General features: G+C 39.4%; 1 protein-coding gene across 2 annotated transcripts in view; it reads left to right on the top strand.

The window, feature by feature from the left end:
- Positions 1-15,637, top strand: part of FAM13A (family with sequence similarity 13 member A) — a 311,993-nt gene that overhangs the window by 257,219 nt on the left and 39,137 nt on the right. For both annotated transcript variants that reach the window (XM_021710474.1, XM_008054145.1), the window contains 2 exons: positions 7,256-7,332; positions 7,722-7,764. In XM_021710474.1, the coding sequence (XP_021566149.1) occupies positions 7,256-7,332; positions 7,722-7,764 (120 nt within the window). The remainder of the gene's footprint in view (positions 1-7,255; positions 7,333-7,721; positions 7,765-15,637) is intronic.

The following is a 15,637-nucleotide window of genomic DNA, read 5'->3' as shown; positions in this document are numbered from 1 at the left end:
GTCACTACTAGCCTTTGAAGACCCCTCTGCTATGACATCACCTAGTCCTTGGTCTACTCAGTTCTTGTGGTATTCAATATTTTGTGTTTCTTTCTAAAACTCTTTCTCCCTTGGCCTCAATGCTGTTGATCTCTGCTTGTTCTCTTACCACAATGACTATTCTTTGCTATATCCCTCCCTGGCCAATCTAACATAAATCATAGTTGGATATAAATGAAACCCAGATTTTTGTCTCACATCTTTTTTTCCATCAGAACTTTGAGAGCTCCACTAGTTTCATGGTTTCGGTTGTTACCTCTCTACAAATGACTTCCAAATCAGCATTTGGTAGATGCTGTCTGCACTTCACCAGTTCACTTTATAGTCAACACGTTCAAACCAAACTCATCATTTTTTTTTTTTTTTTTTTTTTTTTTAGTTATAGTCTCACTCTTGTCGCCCAGGCTGGAGTGCAGTGGCATGTTCGTGGCTACCGCAGCCTCAGCCTGCTGGGCTTAGGTGATCCTTCTGCCTCAGCTTTCCAGGTAGCTGGAACTACAGGTGCACACCACCACGCCTGGCTGGTTCTTGTGACTTATTGTAGAGACGAGGTCTCACCAAGTTGCCCAGGCTGGTCTTGAACCCCCCAGGCTCAGGCATTCCTCTTGTCACAGCCTCCCAAAGTACCGGGATTACAGGCTAGGCTGAGCTACTGCGCCCAGCCCAAACTCATCATCTTGGTCTTTTGTTCATTCAAGAGTCCATCTGATTCCATCATATTATCATCTCCTTAGTTACTTTCTTTATCCTTACCATCAGTCTTATTTTCAACATTTTAATTATTATCAAATTTAGTTGATTCTGCTTTAAAAATATGTGTGTCCCTTTTCAGAGGACACAGAGGATATTTTGTGTGTTGTGTTGCCATTACATAGCTGTAACGGGTCTCAAATATCACAACAGCCACCCAGCATATCTCCACGCTCTTTCCTCTCCAAACCATCTTGTCTACTGCCACGAAACAATCATCTACCTAATGCTGCAGTTTGCAACCTTTGTTTCCAGTGCAACACAACTCAGCAAGAGCTCCTGCAGAAACTTCGTGACAGTGACTTTCTGAGTGGGGTGTCAGATATAATGTAAAAAAACCCCACTGACTCAAAATTATTCATTCTTTCAATCACACAGCAATGAATTATATGACAAGCACAATTTTAGGTGCTAAGGACACCATGTGATCAAAACAGACACATGCTCTGCTTTCCTAAAGTATACATTCTTATTGACTGGGACAGATAAGAAGCAAGTCAACATCTAGTCAGATGGCAATCCATGCGATGCAAAGCAATAAGGCAGGGTGAGGAGGGGAGAAAGCGGTGGGAGGTTAAGAATTGTCATCACCAGAGGACACTCAGTACAGGCCTTGCTGAGAATGCCACTTGCGCAGGACCTGAAAGAGTGAGCGAATGGCTCATCAGCGTATCTGGGAGAGAATATCCAGTCAGAGACAGCAGCATACTTGGCCTTTGAGAACAGGCAAGAGGCTGCTGTGGTTAGAACAGAGTCCAGAGGGGAGCATTGCCTGGGACAAGGTCAGAGATGCAACAGTAGTCTTGATCACTTACAGCTTTGTAGCCATTTTTAGGATTTCATCATTTATCTTGAATAAGATGAGGAGCCCTAGAAGTTTGAGAAGGGAAGGAAGTCATTTTTAATGTATCGTTTGAAAGGCTCATGCTGGCAACTGTGTTAGGGTAGTGCAGTGCGGGGGATGGTGAGAGATAGACAAAGACTGAAGCAAAGTAGTTGACATACTCTCATGAAATTAAGCAGGCAGGAGTTCAAGGGAGAAATGGAATGAATAAGTTTGGAGGTCTTTGGCACACAGTTGGTATTTAAAGCCTTGAAACTGGAGGAGCTGACACCTAGGGATTGAGGTCAGAGGGCAAAAAGAAGGGTCTGAGGACTGGGCCCTGAGACATGCCAACATTTAGGGGTGGGCAGATGAGAAATTACCAGCAAAAGGGACTAAGCAGAAGCAGCTAACAATTTCCAGTGCAACATGGGGGCAAGAGCCTCATTAGCTTTGAGTCAAGAGGAAATCAGAAGAAAGAAATTGGAACCGGGAGTAATAATTTCACATGTATCTAGTTAACCCACATCTTGATGGGTGCCATCTTGGTAGGGAGAGAGAGGGAAAAGCCTGCCTCAATGGGTTCAAGAGAGCATAGGAGGAAACAAATTGCATACAAGTGTGTAAAGTCTTTGAGCGGGTTTTGCTGTACAGTGGTGAAGAAAAATGAGGTGACAGCTAGAGATAATGCAAGATTAAGAGAGAGCTTTTAAAAGTCAGTGTTGTTGCAGAATATTGGTATAAGAAAAGCCAGTAGAGAAGGGGAATTATGATACAGAAGAGAGAGCCATTGCAGGAGCAGAGTTTTCGCGTCAGTATAGGGGTGTGGCCTAATGGACAGGTGGAGTGGTTTGATCGTAAATCACTTCCATCTGAAGACCGTCTCATCAGAAACTTGAGCAGTTCCCCCACTGCCTCCTTTGTAGAACACCAGAGGTCTGTCCTTATGTTCTAATCATAGCCTACCGTTCACCTAAGTGAATACTCGTCTAACTTAAATCCATCTCTCTGTGTTTGTACACACATGTAGCATTCCTCTCCTTTGTGTACTGTTGAGTAAGGAACAGTATGCACATTCAGTAGAAACTGTACTTCTAGTACCCATGCAGCCATTGTTTTTCACTTTCAGTGCAGTATCCAATCAATTATATTAGATGGTCAACACTTTGCTATAAAATAGGCTTTCTGGTAGATGATCTTGCCCCAAGTGTTGGCTAATGTAAATGTCATGAGCACACCTGGGCTAAGCTAAGCTATGATGTTCAGTAGGTTAGGTGTATTAATTTAATTTAATTTTTTTTTGAGTTGGATTCTCACTCCATTGCCCAGGTTGAAGTGCCGTGGCACGCTCACTGCCACCCCAGAGTTGACCTGCTGGGCTCTGGTGATCCTTCCACCTCAGCCTTCCAAGTAACTGGAACTACAGGTGCGTACTACCACACCTGGCTAATTTTTTTTTAAATTTATTGTAGAGACGAGGTCACGCCAAATTACCCGGGCTGGTCTTGAACCCTCAAGCTCAGGCAATCCACTCGCCTCGTCCTCCCAAAGTGCTGAGGTTACAGACTGAGCCACTGAGCCTGGCCAAATGTATTTTTGCCTTACGATATTTCCAACTTATGAGGGGTTTATTGGGCCGCACTCCATTGTAAGTTGAGGACCATCTGTACCTTGGTGAGGCATAGTATTGGCCAGGTCTGGAATATCAGAATACTTCTGGCATCCTGTTGGAGAGAAGATAGTCACATGGCCACATCTAATGGCAAGAGAGACTGGGAAGTGTATTGTTGCAGGGCATATAGCTACTGTATTACTATGCAAGCAATAGAATAGGTTTGGGTGGACAGCTAGCAAGCTCTTCCATAGGCATCCTTTATGATGCCAATAGTTCTCTTTAATTATAGTTTAGCTTATAAGGTTTTAAGTAATAAAACATAAAATGTACAAAAGGGTTAAAAAAAAAGGAATTCAAATCTGCCATTAATCCTTTGTTAATGAGATTCTGTCAAATATTCTCCTTCTCCTAGAGCTCAAGGTTAGAATAACGAACCTGTTTTGACTGGCAGCATTCCTACAACCTTCAGATTGAGCGGTTTGTATACTGAGAGAGGTTATTTTTTTTAGTGTCCTCTATTAAGAATTTGTCAGCATTTTACAGTTTTAGAAGACAAATTTGTTTTTGCTCCAAGTGTTTTCAAGTGCTTAAGTAAGTGACCAAATAGGTTTTGAGCCTAGCTTTCAATGCCAGCATAAAGAGGGAGGAAAAAAAGAATTAAAAATAAATTCCACAGCCTAAAGCTAACTTTATCAAGTCTTTTGCTCTTTTAGACTTGAGGTTTTTTTTTTTGGTTTTTTTTTTTTGAGTTGGAGTCTCACTCTGTCGCCCAGACTGGAGTTCAGTGGCCGCTCCCGGCCACCGCAGCCTCGACCTGCTGGGGTCCGGCGATCCTTCCGCCTCAGCCTTCTGAGTAGCCGGAATTACAGGCGCGCGCTACCACACCCGGATGATTTTTTGATTTATTGTAGAGATGAGGTCTCGCCTGCCCAGGCGGGTCTCGAACCCGCAGGCTCAGTCAATCCACTCACCTCACCCTCCCAAAGGTGCGGGATTATAGGCTGAGCCACCAAGCCCGGCTAGAGGTTATTTTTATAATTAAGGAGAGGGTGATTTTTAAAATTTGGTTCCTCCTGACACCTAAACATTATCAAAATTAATTATGTCATAACAAACCAGTGTTTTGAAAGTCACTGGTAGGACGTTTATGGTCAAAATTTTATGGATTATAAACTAGGCTTTATCGGACTAAAATATTGCAATGCAAGAAGCAATTTTTTTTTTTTTTTAAGATGTGGGATACAATTCGGGGTTAGGTATACAAATGTTGATTATGCAGGTACCCTTGTTGATGAGATGTGCTCCTCCTTCCCTTGGCAGTTTCCCTCAACTGCCCAATTCCTCCCCCTCTCCCCTGGCAGTTTCCCACTACTGCCAATCCCTTTCTAATTGTTCAAGGTGATCCATTTCTTTATTTTAATCTTTCCTCCCTAAACCTAAACCCTACATAAAGGATGGAAGCTAGAATTCATAAAACATTTGTGCCCGTGAAAATTGGTAGTTTTGTTACTGTGCTTGTAGATCTGTACCACCCTTGTTAGTCAAGTACAAGTACTGGAGTACTTGACCATTGTCTCACATTCTTCAGATGTTCCGTTTCCAAAATGTATAGGTGCAACTCAACTAACTTAGCAAAGGAACACCATGTACTTGCATGCTGCTTTAGTGAAACCAGACAATAAGTATTCAATAGTCTCAAATACGTAGAGAAACAATACAACAGCCGGAATCATTGAAAAACTTTAGAGGCATATTGAATAGCATTGAAATTCAATCTTTGTGAAATTCATCTGTAAATCTTCAGGTCATTGGACAGTCCTTAAATATATGGATCAAATATTTTTAAAGTGAGGGGAGAGAGTTGAAGTTAACACCTGTTTTAGCTCTGGAGTTCAGCTAAGCTTTCTCACATCTCACAACTACCTTTTGCAAAGCTTTCTGTTGTGTGATAGAACAAACATTTTTCTGTCATTCTCAAAACCTATGTCCATTATATTTTGGTTCCTTCTTTTAGGAAGAAAAAAAAATCAGTCTTCTAACATCTTCCTAATGAAGTATCTCTAAATTTATATAATGGTATTATGTTTTATTTTCTGTTTACTCTTATTCTTTCTGAATATTTCTTAGCCTTAATCTGAAAATGTTTATTACTTCCAAAATAGTCATTTACATATATTATGAATGTATCATTTCACTGACACTGTTTTGAAGTGATCTGAAGGGAGAGAATTGTGCTTTTCCTTGGAATTCATGTTTCAGAGCTCTAGGAAAACTTAATACTATTGCACTAGATCTTACACTAAAGATTTTGATAATCTCTTGAAGATCACTAATGGAACAAAGATTCTTTATCATAGATACATCCCTCTTTATCAGGAAGATCACATCCAGGTAATAAGAATAATTATGCTTGGCTTAATAGGAGCCATTTTATAGAGGCTTCTTCTGACTTGAACAGTAGAGGTATAAATACAATTGAATGTTGTAATTTTTTTCCATTTCTCACATCCACTCTAAAATTATCTAAGCATATTAATGATGTTCAGTATTCCAATATCAGATACAAATTCTGTCTTTCAGTTCTTGGGACACTGTCTTAACTGGACAAGTAGCAGTAAAATATTTTCCTTGGAGAATTTATAGCTTAGAAATAATAACATCAACTACTAATAATATTAAATGTACCAGGCATTGTTCTAGTGCTTTCTTTACATGCACTATTTTGTTTAATCCTCACAACAAACCTGTTAATTGCTTCTGCTTTGTTCATTTTCCAGAAGAGGAAATTGAGATTCAGGGATAGTCATACAGTTGACAAATGATGGAACTAGAATCCTTACCCAAGCATTTTGACTCTATGACCACCATTATGTTATGCTATCTCCCTTTGTTTCTGTTCTTTTATGGAGCCCAGGGTGTCAAACTGAGAATTCCAGACAAGTTGGCCAAACCAACATAAGTGGAAAATAATTCACCTATCAACCAAGCCAAAGTTTCATTTTCTGTTCTAATTATATGCATGTTTTGTGGATATTTTCATACATACCAGTTTCATGAGATTATCATGAACCTCAATCAGATTTACTTTGCAAAAGGTTTTTTTACAATAGGAAGATATTAATATGTAGGCAAATGCATGTTGCTTCAATATATGTTCTTTATTTATTCTGTTAACACAGGATGAGTGGATTATGCTTAATATCCTTTAATGAAGATATGAATCACTGAGTTCAGTGAAATTTAGATCCAAATTTCCAAGGCAACTATGTTTTTCAGTCTACTGAACTTCAGTGTTCTCATTTGCTTATTTGTAATCTTCCTTCATGGAGATGGCTTACTTATTCTGTGCTCAGTCACCTGAATTATATTTAGAAAGCATTGGCCATATTCACAGAGACAGTCAAACACCCTACCAGTATACCTCCTCATAAGCACTAAGCCCACTTGGTCAACCTGAAATACATACTATTCAAAGTAAGTCTCCTGTTTTTATTTTTTCCATCTTAGCTTATATAAAGAACAACATTGAATATAACAGAAAGGTTCTTAAATTAGCTCTATTTCTTTTTATGGATATTTAACAATTTAGATATAAGCTATGTATTATCCCAGAACATACTGGCAATATATCCTGAAAAGATATAAATAAATAAGCAGTGAGTGTTCCATTAGTTTCTGATTAGATTCGAGGTTAGATTCCTCAAATCTACTTCTAAGACACCCTGATTCTCTGACAATATGGGTTTTGCTAATGTGGATGATACCCAAAAAAGACATTCTGGGACACATGGCAATTTCTATGATGATGTCAGATACCTTTGTTAAAATGATAATAAAGCTCAATATACTATTTTCCACAAGCAGTATGTAATAAACTGTCATAATTTTACTAGTTTAAACAAAAAAATGTGAAGATTAAATTAATGTAGAGGTATATATTATCTGATTTTCTGGTTTAAAGAAAGGGGGTTTGTTGCTGTATACGTCTTACCATTCCTATCAGGAGACCAATAATTGTTCTGTTACAGGTGATGGAAAGTCTCAGTTCCACACAATCTCATGAAAGGACAGGACCCAATGATGTTGAACAAATGTCTGATGAAAGGTAATTCTAGAACTTTCTCCTCACATTTTTTTCAAGGGTATGAAAAGATTTTTTTTCATATAATGTGATATGTGTTATAGGAACTAAAAAGTATGGGATTAAAGAACTGCATGTTTACCAACAGTATTTATAGCAAGGAAAATGCTTAGAATAGAAAGTCAAAAATTTGCTATAATGCTATTGAAGGCAAACTATAGTCATGTTCATTTGTGTTTTTAGTTCTCTTTTATTTTTATTGTTTTTTATGTTTTGTTTCTGAATTTTGTAAGAACTTGGTTTAGTACTCAACCTACTTTTAAAGTAAATGAAATCATAATATCAATGGATAAAAACATTGTTATAAAACAAATGAATATTTTATGATATTTTGTTTTATTGTTTTTTTATAGTAAAGGAAATGAAAAAGATGGTGGACACGCTCCGCATTTTGAGGTGAGTAGCTAACAAGTAAGAGTAAGTCTGTGACAGATGTGTTCACACTTTCTTGAGTAAACTAGTGAAATATTAGTCTGTCAATGAGGGATAATGAGTTAAGCAATAGGACTGTGATTGGTCAGGAAGGCTCATGCCAAGACCTGCAGATTCCCTGAGAAGTCATAAGAACTACATTATTTTGCTTTGCAAATTATTTTGCTCGTGAAAATAAACTCTAAAATCTTTAGATTTTCTATAAAGTAAGACAAAAAACAAAGCCAAAGCCACTGGTTTGATTTGTCCATGATTTGATGCTTTTTAAAGTGATTGAAATATATAGGTGGTAAGTCTTGGTGAATCTGTCACACAGGTTATCTCATTAATTTTCAAATTAACATAAATTCACTTTGAATTACTTAATCCAATTTGTTTTCTGAGTTTTGTGTCTCATTTTAAGTACACAATGCAGAAAAAAATCTCTGACTCCCTGATGTCATCTGTATCTTTGAGTTTCATTTACTTTCCTGAATTCCCGCTTATCCTCTCAGGGCATCGCCATGCTGACCTAAGACGCCAGCTTTTATGCAGTGTGATGATCCTCATTTTTAATTCATTTTTGTATATTGAATCTACTACCTCCAAATTTTTCCAACTCCACCTTTGATCTTATCAGTTTTGTTTTTGGCAAGAATTACAGCTTTGATTTAAGCTTTAGTCTTAAATTCTGACTCTTGATGTCTTGATTATTATAGAGAACTCTCCCTCTAACCCAATGATTCTTCTTCTTTCTTGGGCACTGACCTAATTTGGTGATGGATTTATCCAATAACATGTATGAAATCCCACGATGTATAGTTACCATGAAAGAAGCTGGGATTTAATAACAGCCACACTCTTGGCCCTCGTGGGAGTTTTACAGTCTAGCAGATTAAGAATTAGAAAACTGTGGACCTTCTTCTTAGAAAATTACAAACTCACGTAAAATTGTTCATGAAATTGCTGGAAATTAATGACCAGCCCCTCAACACACACACACACACACACACACACTCATGCTGTGTGTCCTCATATTTCCTCTGTTCTTTTCACGTATATTTCTTCATAAACCTAGCCGTGTAATAAGAGAGGAAAGCTTCCTCTTTCTGGCTTCACAGCTTCTAAGCCACTTTTTTCATCTGTTATTTCCAACTCACTTATGTTTCCTTCCTTGAGACCCAGGCAACAAGCTGACATTTTTTCCTTGTCTCTAGGCACCTTTTTTAAGAACATGTTTCCCCGCCGTAGTATTGTGGGGTGTTTGGTTTTGTGTGTGTTTTTTTCTGGTCTCATCCTTTCTCTGCTCACAGCAAGCACCTCCTCATCTGCCTTTGAACATTATTTTAAAGAAAATCGCTTTGCCAGCCTCCTGGAGAGGTCTTCTTAGTTCTTCCCTTTTATGCCTGCTATCTTTTATGAGGTAAAAGGGAATAGAGTAACTTTGGTGGATGGACTTCATAGCATTAACTCATAAACTTCAAGGGACACCCACACTAAATTCATGCTGAACTCAACGTGCCTTGGTTTTTTGTGAACAGCTCCCAGGACAGAGGATGCATCATGGGGAAACAATCTCAAAGCCTTCTTCAGTGTGCCAAGTCCTGTTCTTACATGTGTTATCTATGTGCAGCTGCCAGTCAACACCCAACTCACTGCTGGCACTCCTTAAGCACCCACTATTAATAATCATTGTCATCATGACGATTTCAGTTAGAAGATAAAATTAGGTGATGAGTTAAAATCTAGTCTAAAACCTCCATTGTCACCTCTCTATCACAGTTGCACCAAAAGAGAAAAATAAGACATCACTCCACAAGATTAGGATTATTTCTGCTCATGAAGATATGTGCTTCTTTAGCTGAAAGAAATATTAATATGGAGAATTATTATTTGTGAAAGACTGAAAAGATCTGCTTTCCATTTTGAAAGTTCTTTCTCTTATTTCAGTAAAGCTGGTATTTAAACTTAGGTCTCTGCCTTCAAACCCATCCTAATCTGCCCTTCTATGTTGTCTCACCTAAGAACCAACACTCAGCTTATTTCTTTTCTTTTCTTTTCTTTTTTTGAATTGGAGTCTCACTCTGTCGCCCAGGCTGGAGTGCAGTGGCACACTCACAACCACCCCAGCATCGACCTGCTGGGCTCCTACTATCCTTCCGCCTCAGTCTTCCAGGTAGCCGGAACTACAGGTGTGCACTACCACCCCTGGCTAATTTTTGATTTATTGTAGAGACAAGGCCTTGCCAAGTTGCACAGGCTTATCTCGAACCTGTGGGCTCAGGCAATCTACTCACCTCCGCCTCCCAAAGTGCTGGGATTACAGGCTAAGCCACTGAGCCCAGCCAGCTTATTTCAATGCACTAGATTTAGTATGTTTTCATATAGTGTAGCATTTTTGACAAGGGTTTGGTGTGTGACCTCACAGCACGAGGATCTCAGAGTTGAGAACTGTGAAATGAATTTATTTACTCTCTGAAGATATTAAACATGTAAACAACAAAAGTTGAAACCAAAAATATGTTGATACTTGAAAATGCCCTTGGCCTCCCCCCCTCTCCCACCACCCGAATTGGAGTCTGTCACCCAGGCTGGAGTGCAGTGGCACGCTCTCAGCCACCCCAGCATCGACCTGCTAGGCTCAGGCGATCCTTCCTCCTCAACCTTCCAAGTAGCTGGAACTACAGGCGCACGCTACCATGCCTGGCTAATTTTTGTGTTCTCAGGCAATTCTCTTACCTCAGCCTCCCGAGTACTGGGATTACAGGCTTAAGCCACCGCACCTGGCTGCCCTTGATGTTTTAACCTTAATGATCCATTAGGAGAAACAGACAAACAAAGAGACAATATTTCTTGTAGTCTTACTTTTCAATATATGTAGCACTTCCTGAAACTCATATATCACACAAATAGTTAACCTGACTTTCTGGTAAAATATCAATAATCCCTAAATTTCAGAGATGAAGAGTCTAGACTTTGGTGACCCTTCTAGAATTCTGTTTAACCAGTATTTATTTTGTTTCAAGTATCCCTTGCATCAGATTGAGATACCAGAATTTACATGCCCACTATTGAATAGTTATATTTTCAATTTCATTTTCCACTAAGACAGATTTTGTTCTTATCAATATTGTCCTTTAAGTTTTTCTTGTAAATTCTCAGATTCATATAAGATAACATAACAAATGATAGTTCTTGAGAAAAGAACTAGTTTAAAAAAACTAACATTTCCATTAGAATGAGGAACACTAATTTCTAGGCTCAGAAATGTTCCTCAGAGGGACAGATAGGCAAAGAAAGGCTTATCTTAGATTTTCTCAAAAGCAAATGAAGTTACCATATGAAAGGGAACATAGGCTTACCCTTCTGTCTCATGTCTTTTGAATTTACTTTAATTATGCAATTTATCCAAAAAGAGGTTCTGTTGAGATCTTAGATGGACATTTGTCAATGAGAGTTACCATTTATGTTCTATATGAGTTTCTTACGTGAGTTGGATTAAATTTTGTTTAGTGATACACTGGCAATAAACACAAAAAAGTTGAGTCACTTCAAAATACCACAAATTAAAGTATAATTTCTTCAGGTAGGTTCTAGAAGGGTGTCATGGTAATAAAATATCCTCTTATGACTAAGAGCCCAGGCTCTAGAGTCTTTGTTCTTTTGTTTGTTTTTAAACTCGTTCAACAACTGCAGATATCCCGAAGAGGGATCAACCTTAAAACTAGCTATCTCTAGTTATCTAGATATCTTCTAAAAGATATCACTGACAATACAGATTGTCAGAGTCCTGTTTACAACGGAGGTAATACCTTATGCTTCAATTCTTTTTCTTCTGATAAGTTATTTTCTATGGTGAAAATAGTTTATGCATGTATATCATAGCCATAATATTAAAACTATAACCTTACAGTGAATCTCTTTGTCACAAAAGCAAAACAGGTAAGAATGATTAACTACATGTGAGAGTATTAAATTATCTGGGAGAGATAATTTTATGTCAGAATTATAAGGTCAATGAAGTGTTAAATTCTTTCAAGACATTTTTACATTCTTTATGCTTTCTAAGCCTACTGCTTAAGAGAGCTTAGAAGCATACCTTTGATAACAAACAAGACATTCATAATAAACAAAAGACTATTTCCCTTTTACTTATCCTGCTTTGAAATTAAAAAAAGGAAAAGAAAAAGGGAAGAGATAAATAAAAAGAGAAGGCGAGGCTTTCCAATCAAGACTGAAAATGAATATTAGTTATCACAAGATCTCAAATGCAGGCTTTTATTTGCCCGGAAAAGGTAAATTTCTGAAATATCCCTGTCAGCAAGTATTTATAAAATGGATGACTGTTGTTTCAACTTCACTGTATTTTATGGAAGCTCCTGGACTCTGTTATTGGTTTTAATATTAGAACCAGGAAAATTAAAAACTCTGTTTACTTAGATTCCCTTCCAATTCCGTTGCAAAGGCCTAGTGTAGCTTGGGAGTTCACATGGATTTCGAAAATTTGTTATGTTCATTTTCCTTTATTATCAGCCCTAACAAAGAATGTTTATGGTTCCATGTGGGTTCTTCTGTGAACACTGGTTTTTTCCTGTGCAAACTGCTTTATACAGCGTACTCTCTGATACTGTCATTCCTAGCTTTGGTGAGCTATGAGTTAGGCCACTTATACTGTACAGGAAGGAGTAGGATGGAACAAAAATTCACCAACAATGAGAAGCCAGGAAAGAAGCAGAATCACATAAAATCTGGGTCTAGAAAAAGGCCGGCACAGCTGGACAGGGACGAGTCTTGGCAAAGATTAGACTGATAGCTTCATAGTTAATGGCTCCCTGACCTGAATGTGAAATGTCACCTGAGGCTCCAGAAGAGATGAGCTCACTTCATATTTGTCCTGTGTTTTTCTTTTATAGCAAACATGAAACTTGACACTTGTATATCTAGTGTCTCTCTTCCATACTAAATCCCAAATCTTGTTTGCTCCTGAATTCCAGTGCCTAGGACATAGTATGTGTTCAGTAAACACTTGCCAATGAATAAATGAGTGAGAAAGGGAGATAGAGTATAAGTGGAAATAGCAGCTTTTACATTTCCTATAGGCTATGTATTTTATACATGATTTTCATTGAATCCTCACAGCAACCTTACAAAGTCCTGTGCCTCCATTCGAGACAAAAAGTTCAAGTTCAAAGAGATTTAGTCACTGAAGGTCTTGCAACTATAAAACTGGCATTTATTTATTTATTTATTTATTTATTTATTTATTTATTTTGAGTTGGAGTTTCACTCTGTTGCCCAGACTGGAGTGCAGTGGCTGCTCCTGGCCACCGCAGCCTCGACCCACTGGGCTCCAGCGATCCTTCTGCCTCAGTCTTCCAAGTAGCTGGAGCTACAGGCACGCGCTACCACGCCTGGCTAATTTTTGATTTATTGTAGAGATGAGGTCTCACCAAGTTGCCCAGGCGGGTCTCAAACCCGCGGGCTCAGGCATTTCACTCACCTCAGCTTCTCAAGGTGCGGGATTACAGGCTGAGCCACCGAGCCCAGCTGTTAAGCTGGCATTTAAACTTGGGTCTCTGCCTCCAGAACCTGTCCTAATCAGCCATACTGTATTGCCTTACCTAGAACCAAGCATTCAAGTCTGTTTCAATGCACATATATTTAGTGTATTTTCCTATTGTGCAACATTTTTGACAGGGGTGTGGTGTGTGACATCACAGCTCAAGGATCTCAGAGTTGAAAACTGTGAAATTAATTTACTCTCTGATTTAACTGAAGATAGTAACATATACACAACAAAAGTTGAGACCAAAAATATTTTGGTGTTTGAGAATGCCCTTGACATTTTAACCTAGTAGGAGAAACAGACAAGCAAATGGACAATATTTAGCAATACTATATGATAAGCCCTATTAGAGGGTGTGAGGCAGGATACCTCACCCAGCTCGGCACACCTTTGAAGGAAGAGCAATTGTTATGCTGGTATGTTGTTCCAGAGCCTGAAGCCTTCACCAGGGGCAGCCACAGGGCAGCATCCCTGACACCCGCACAAAAAACCATCAGCAGCTCAATCTGCAGGCCCAGGCAAGGCGGCCCCAGCAGATTCAGAGACCAGCAGGTCCAGAAATTGGGCCTCAGGCAAGTGAGAGTAACCTCAGGGACTGATCAGAGCACAGTGGGACGGGGCTGAGCTGCATGTGTATGCCCGCGTGCTGTGTTTGCTGTGCCAAGTGCGTCTGTGACTGTGCGACCTGGTATAGGTTTCTGGAGAAGGGTCCACTCCACTGCTGGGCCAGAAAGCAGCCAGAAAGTTCTGACACTCGCGTGAGGTCTATAATGTGATGATGCCTCATGAGATGTGGCATAGTGCACATCCCAAACACCCATTTATGGAGACAGCCCTGTCTGTCCTTTGCTGGATTCTAGGTAAAATGACCTCTTTGCTATTTCTGAAACATAAAAAATGACCATGCCTCAGGGCCTTTGCACTTGTCTTCTTTCTGCCTGGAATGCTCTTTCTGCAGTGGCTCACTTTCCACATCTCTGCTCATCTGTCTGTCACTTTATCAGCATGCCCTTCTCTGACCACTTAATATAAAACAGGAGACCTCGACCCCCACCACCTATGTCCCTCTTACCTTGCTTTGTTTTTTTTTTATAGCCCCGCCATTTTTTTCTTTGTTTATTAACTGTTCCTTTCTGTAAGACTCATTAGGGCAGAGACTTTATTTCATCCCCTGCAGTTTTCCTAGTGTCTAAAAAACTGGGTAGCACATCGTAGGCACTCAAGAATCATTTCTTTTGAATTGATAAATTTATCTTCCTGATTCTAGCACCTGACATATAGTAAGCATTTATACATTATATAATATAAATTTATATAATACATGAATATATACTACTTAGCCCAGCATACAAGGTCTTCACAGTCCAGGGTCTACTTAGCTGACACCCCCATCATCTGCCATCCCGCCTTCCTGTCTTAAGGGCTGCCTCCCACTGACCTCTTCTCTTGCTGTGACCAAGCATGTCACACTCCCATACCTGCCTCTGCACGTCTTCCTTCTTCTTTCTGTCTTCTGTATGAAATGTCCTCCTCCCTGGCCCCTCCAGCCCACACCTAGCTGCCCTCAAGTCAAAATTGCTGTTGCTGATTCACAACTAATACACTAGTGGCTCTTTTCACTAATGTTTTTTCATAATGCATTTAGAACTTGGTTTCATATTCTGCTGTCGTACGTTTCACCCCAGATTGCAGTTATACATGCCTTGTCCAGTTCCTCTCTCTAGCAGTGTTGCAGCATGACAATGTTTTACTCATTTGCCTTCACATGGTGTCAGATAATGATAGAAGGAATGATGACTTCCACTTACAAGTCTCTTATGCCCAGCCCCCATGCTAGAGACCTTTTGTACCTTCTGTCAAAGCCTCAAAAGAGTCTTGCAAGGTTGGTATCATGAACACCATGTTAAAGGTTAGGAAATGAAGGTTCAGAGAAGGGAAGTGGCTCAGCCAGAGTACCAGGTTGGTCCATGCCAGAGCCACACTTCAAACCCAGGGCTGCTTGTGAGCAGAGTCCCTGCTCTTTCCATGATTTGATGTATGTTCCTCATGAAGGAAAGACCACACTTTAAAAAAGAAATATTTCTTCTTGTATCCTTTCTCTTTTTGGATGTATCTAGATGTAATATACATTACACATCTCTTGAGAAAATGTTTATTTGCTGTATGCCTTTCTCTCTCTCTCTCTCTCTCTCTCTCGCTCTCGCTCTCTCTCTCTTGCTCTCTCGCTTTCTGACTCTGTCTCTCTCTCTCTCTCTCTCACACACACACACACACACACACACACACACACAC

Source organism: Carlito syrichta, unplaced genomic scaffold (assembly GCF_000164805.1).
Source record: "Carlito syrichta isolate Samal-C Ts95f unplaced genomic scaffold, Tarsius_syrichta-2.0.1 Scaffold289150, whole genome shotgun sequence".
Lineage (NCBI taxonomy): Eukaryota > Metazoa > Chordata > Mammalia > Primates > Tarsiidae > Carlito > Carlito syrichta.
Note: the sequence above shows the minus strand (reverse complement) of the source record. Positions and strands in the feature narration are given on the sequence as shown.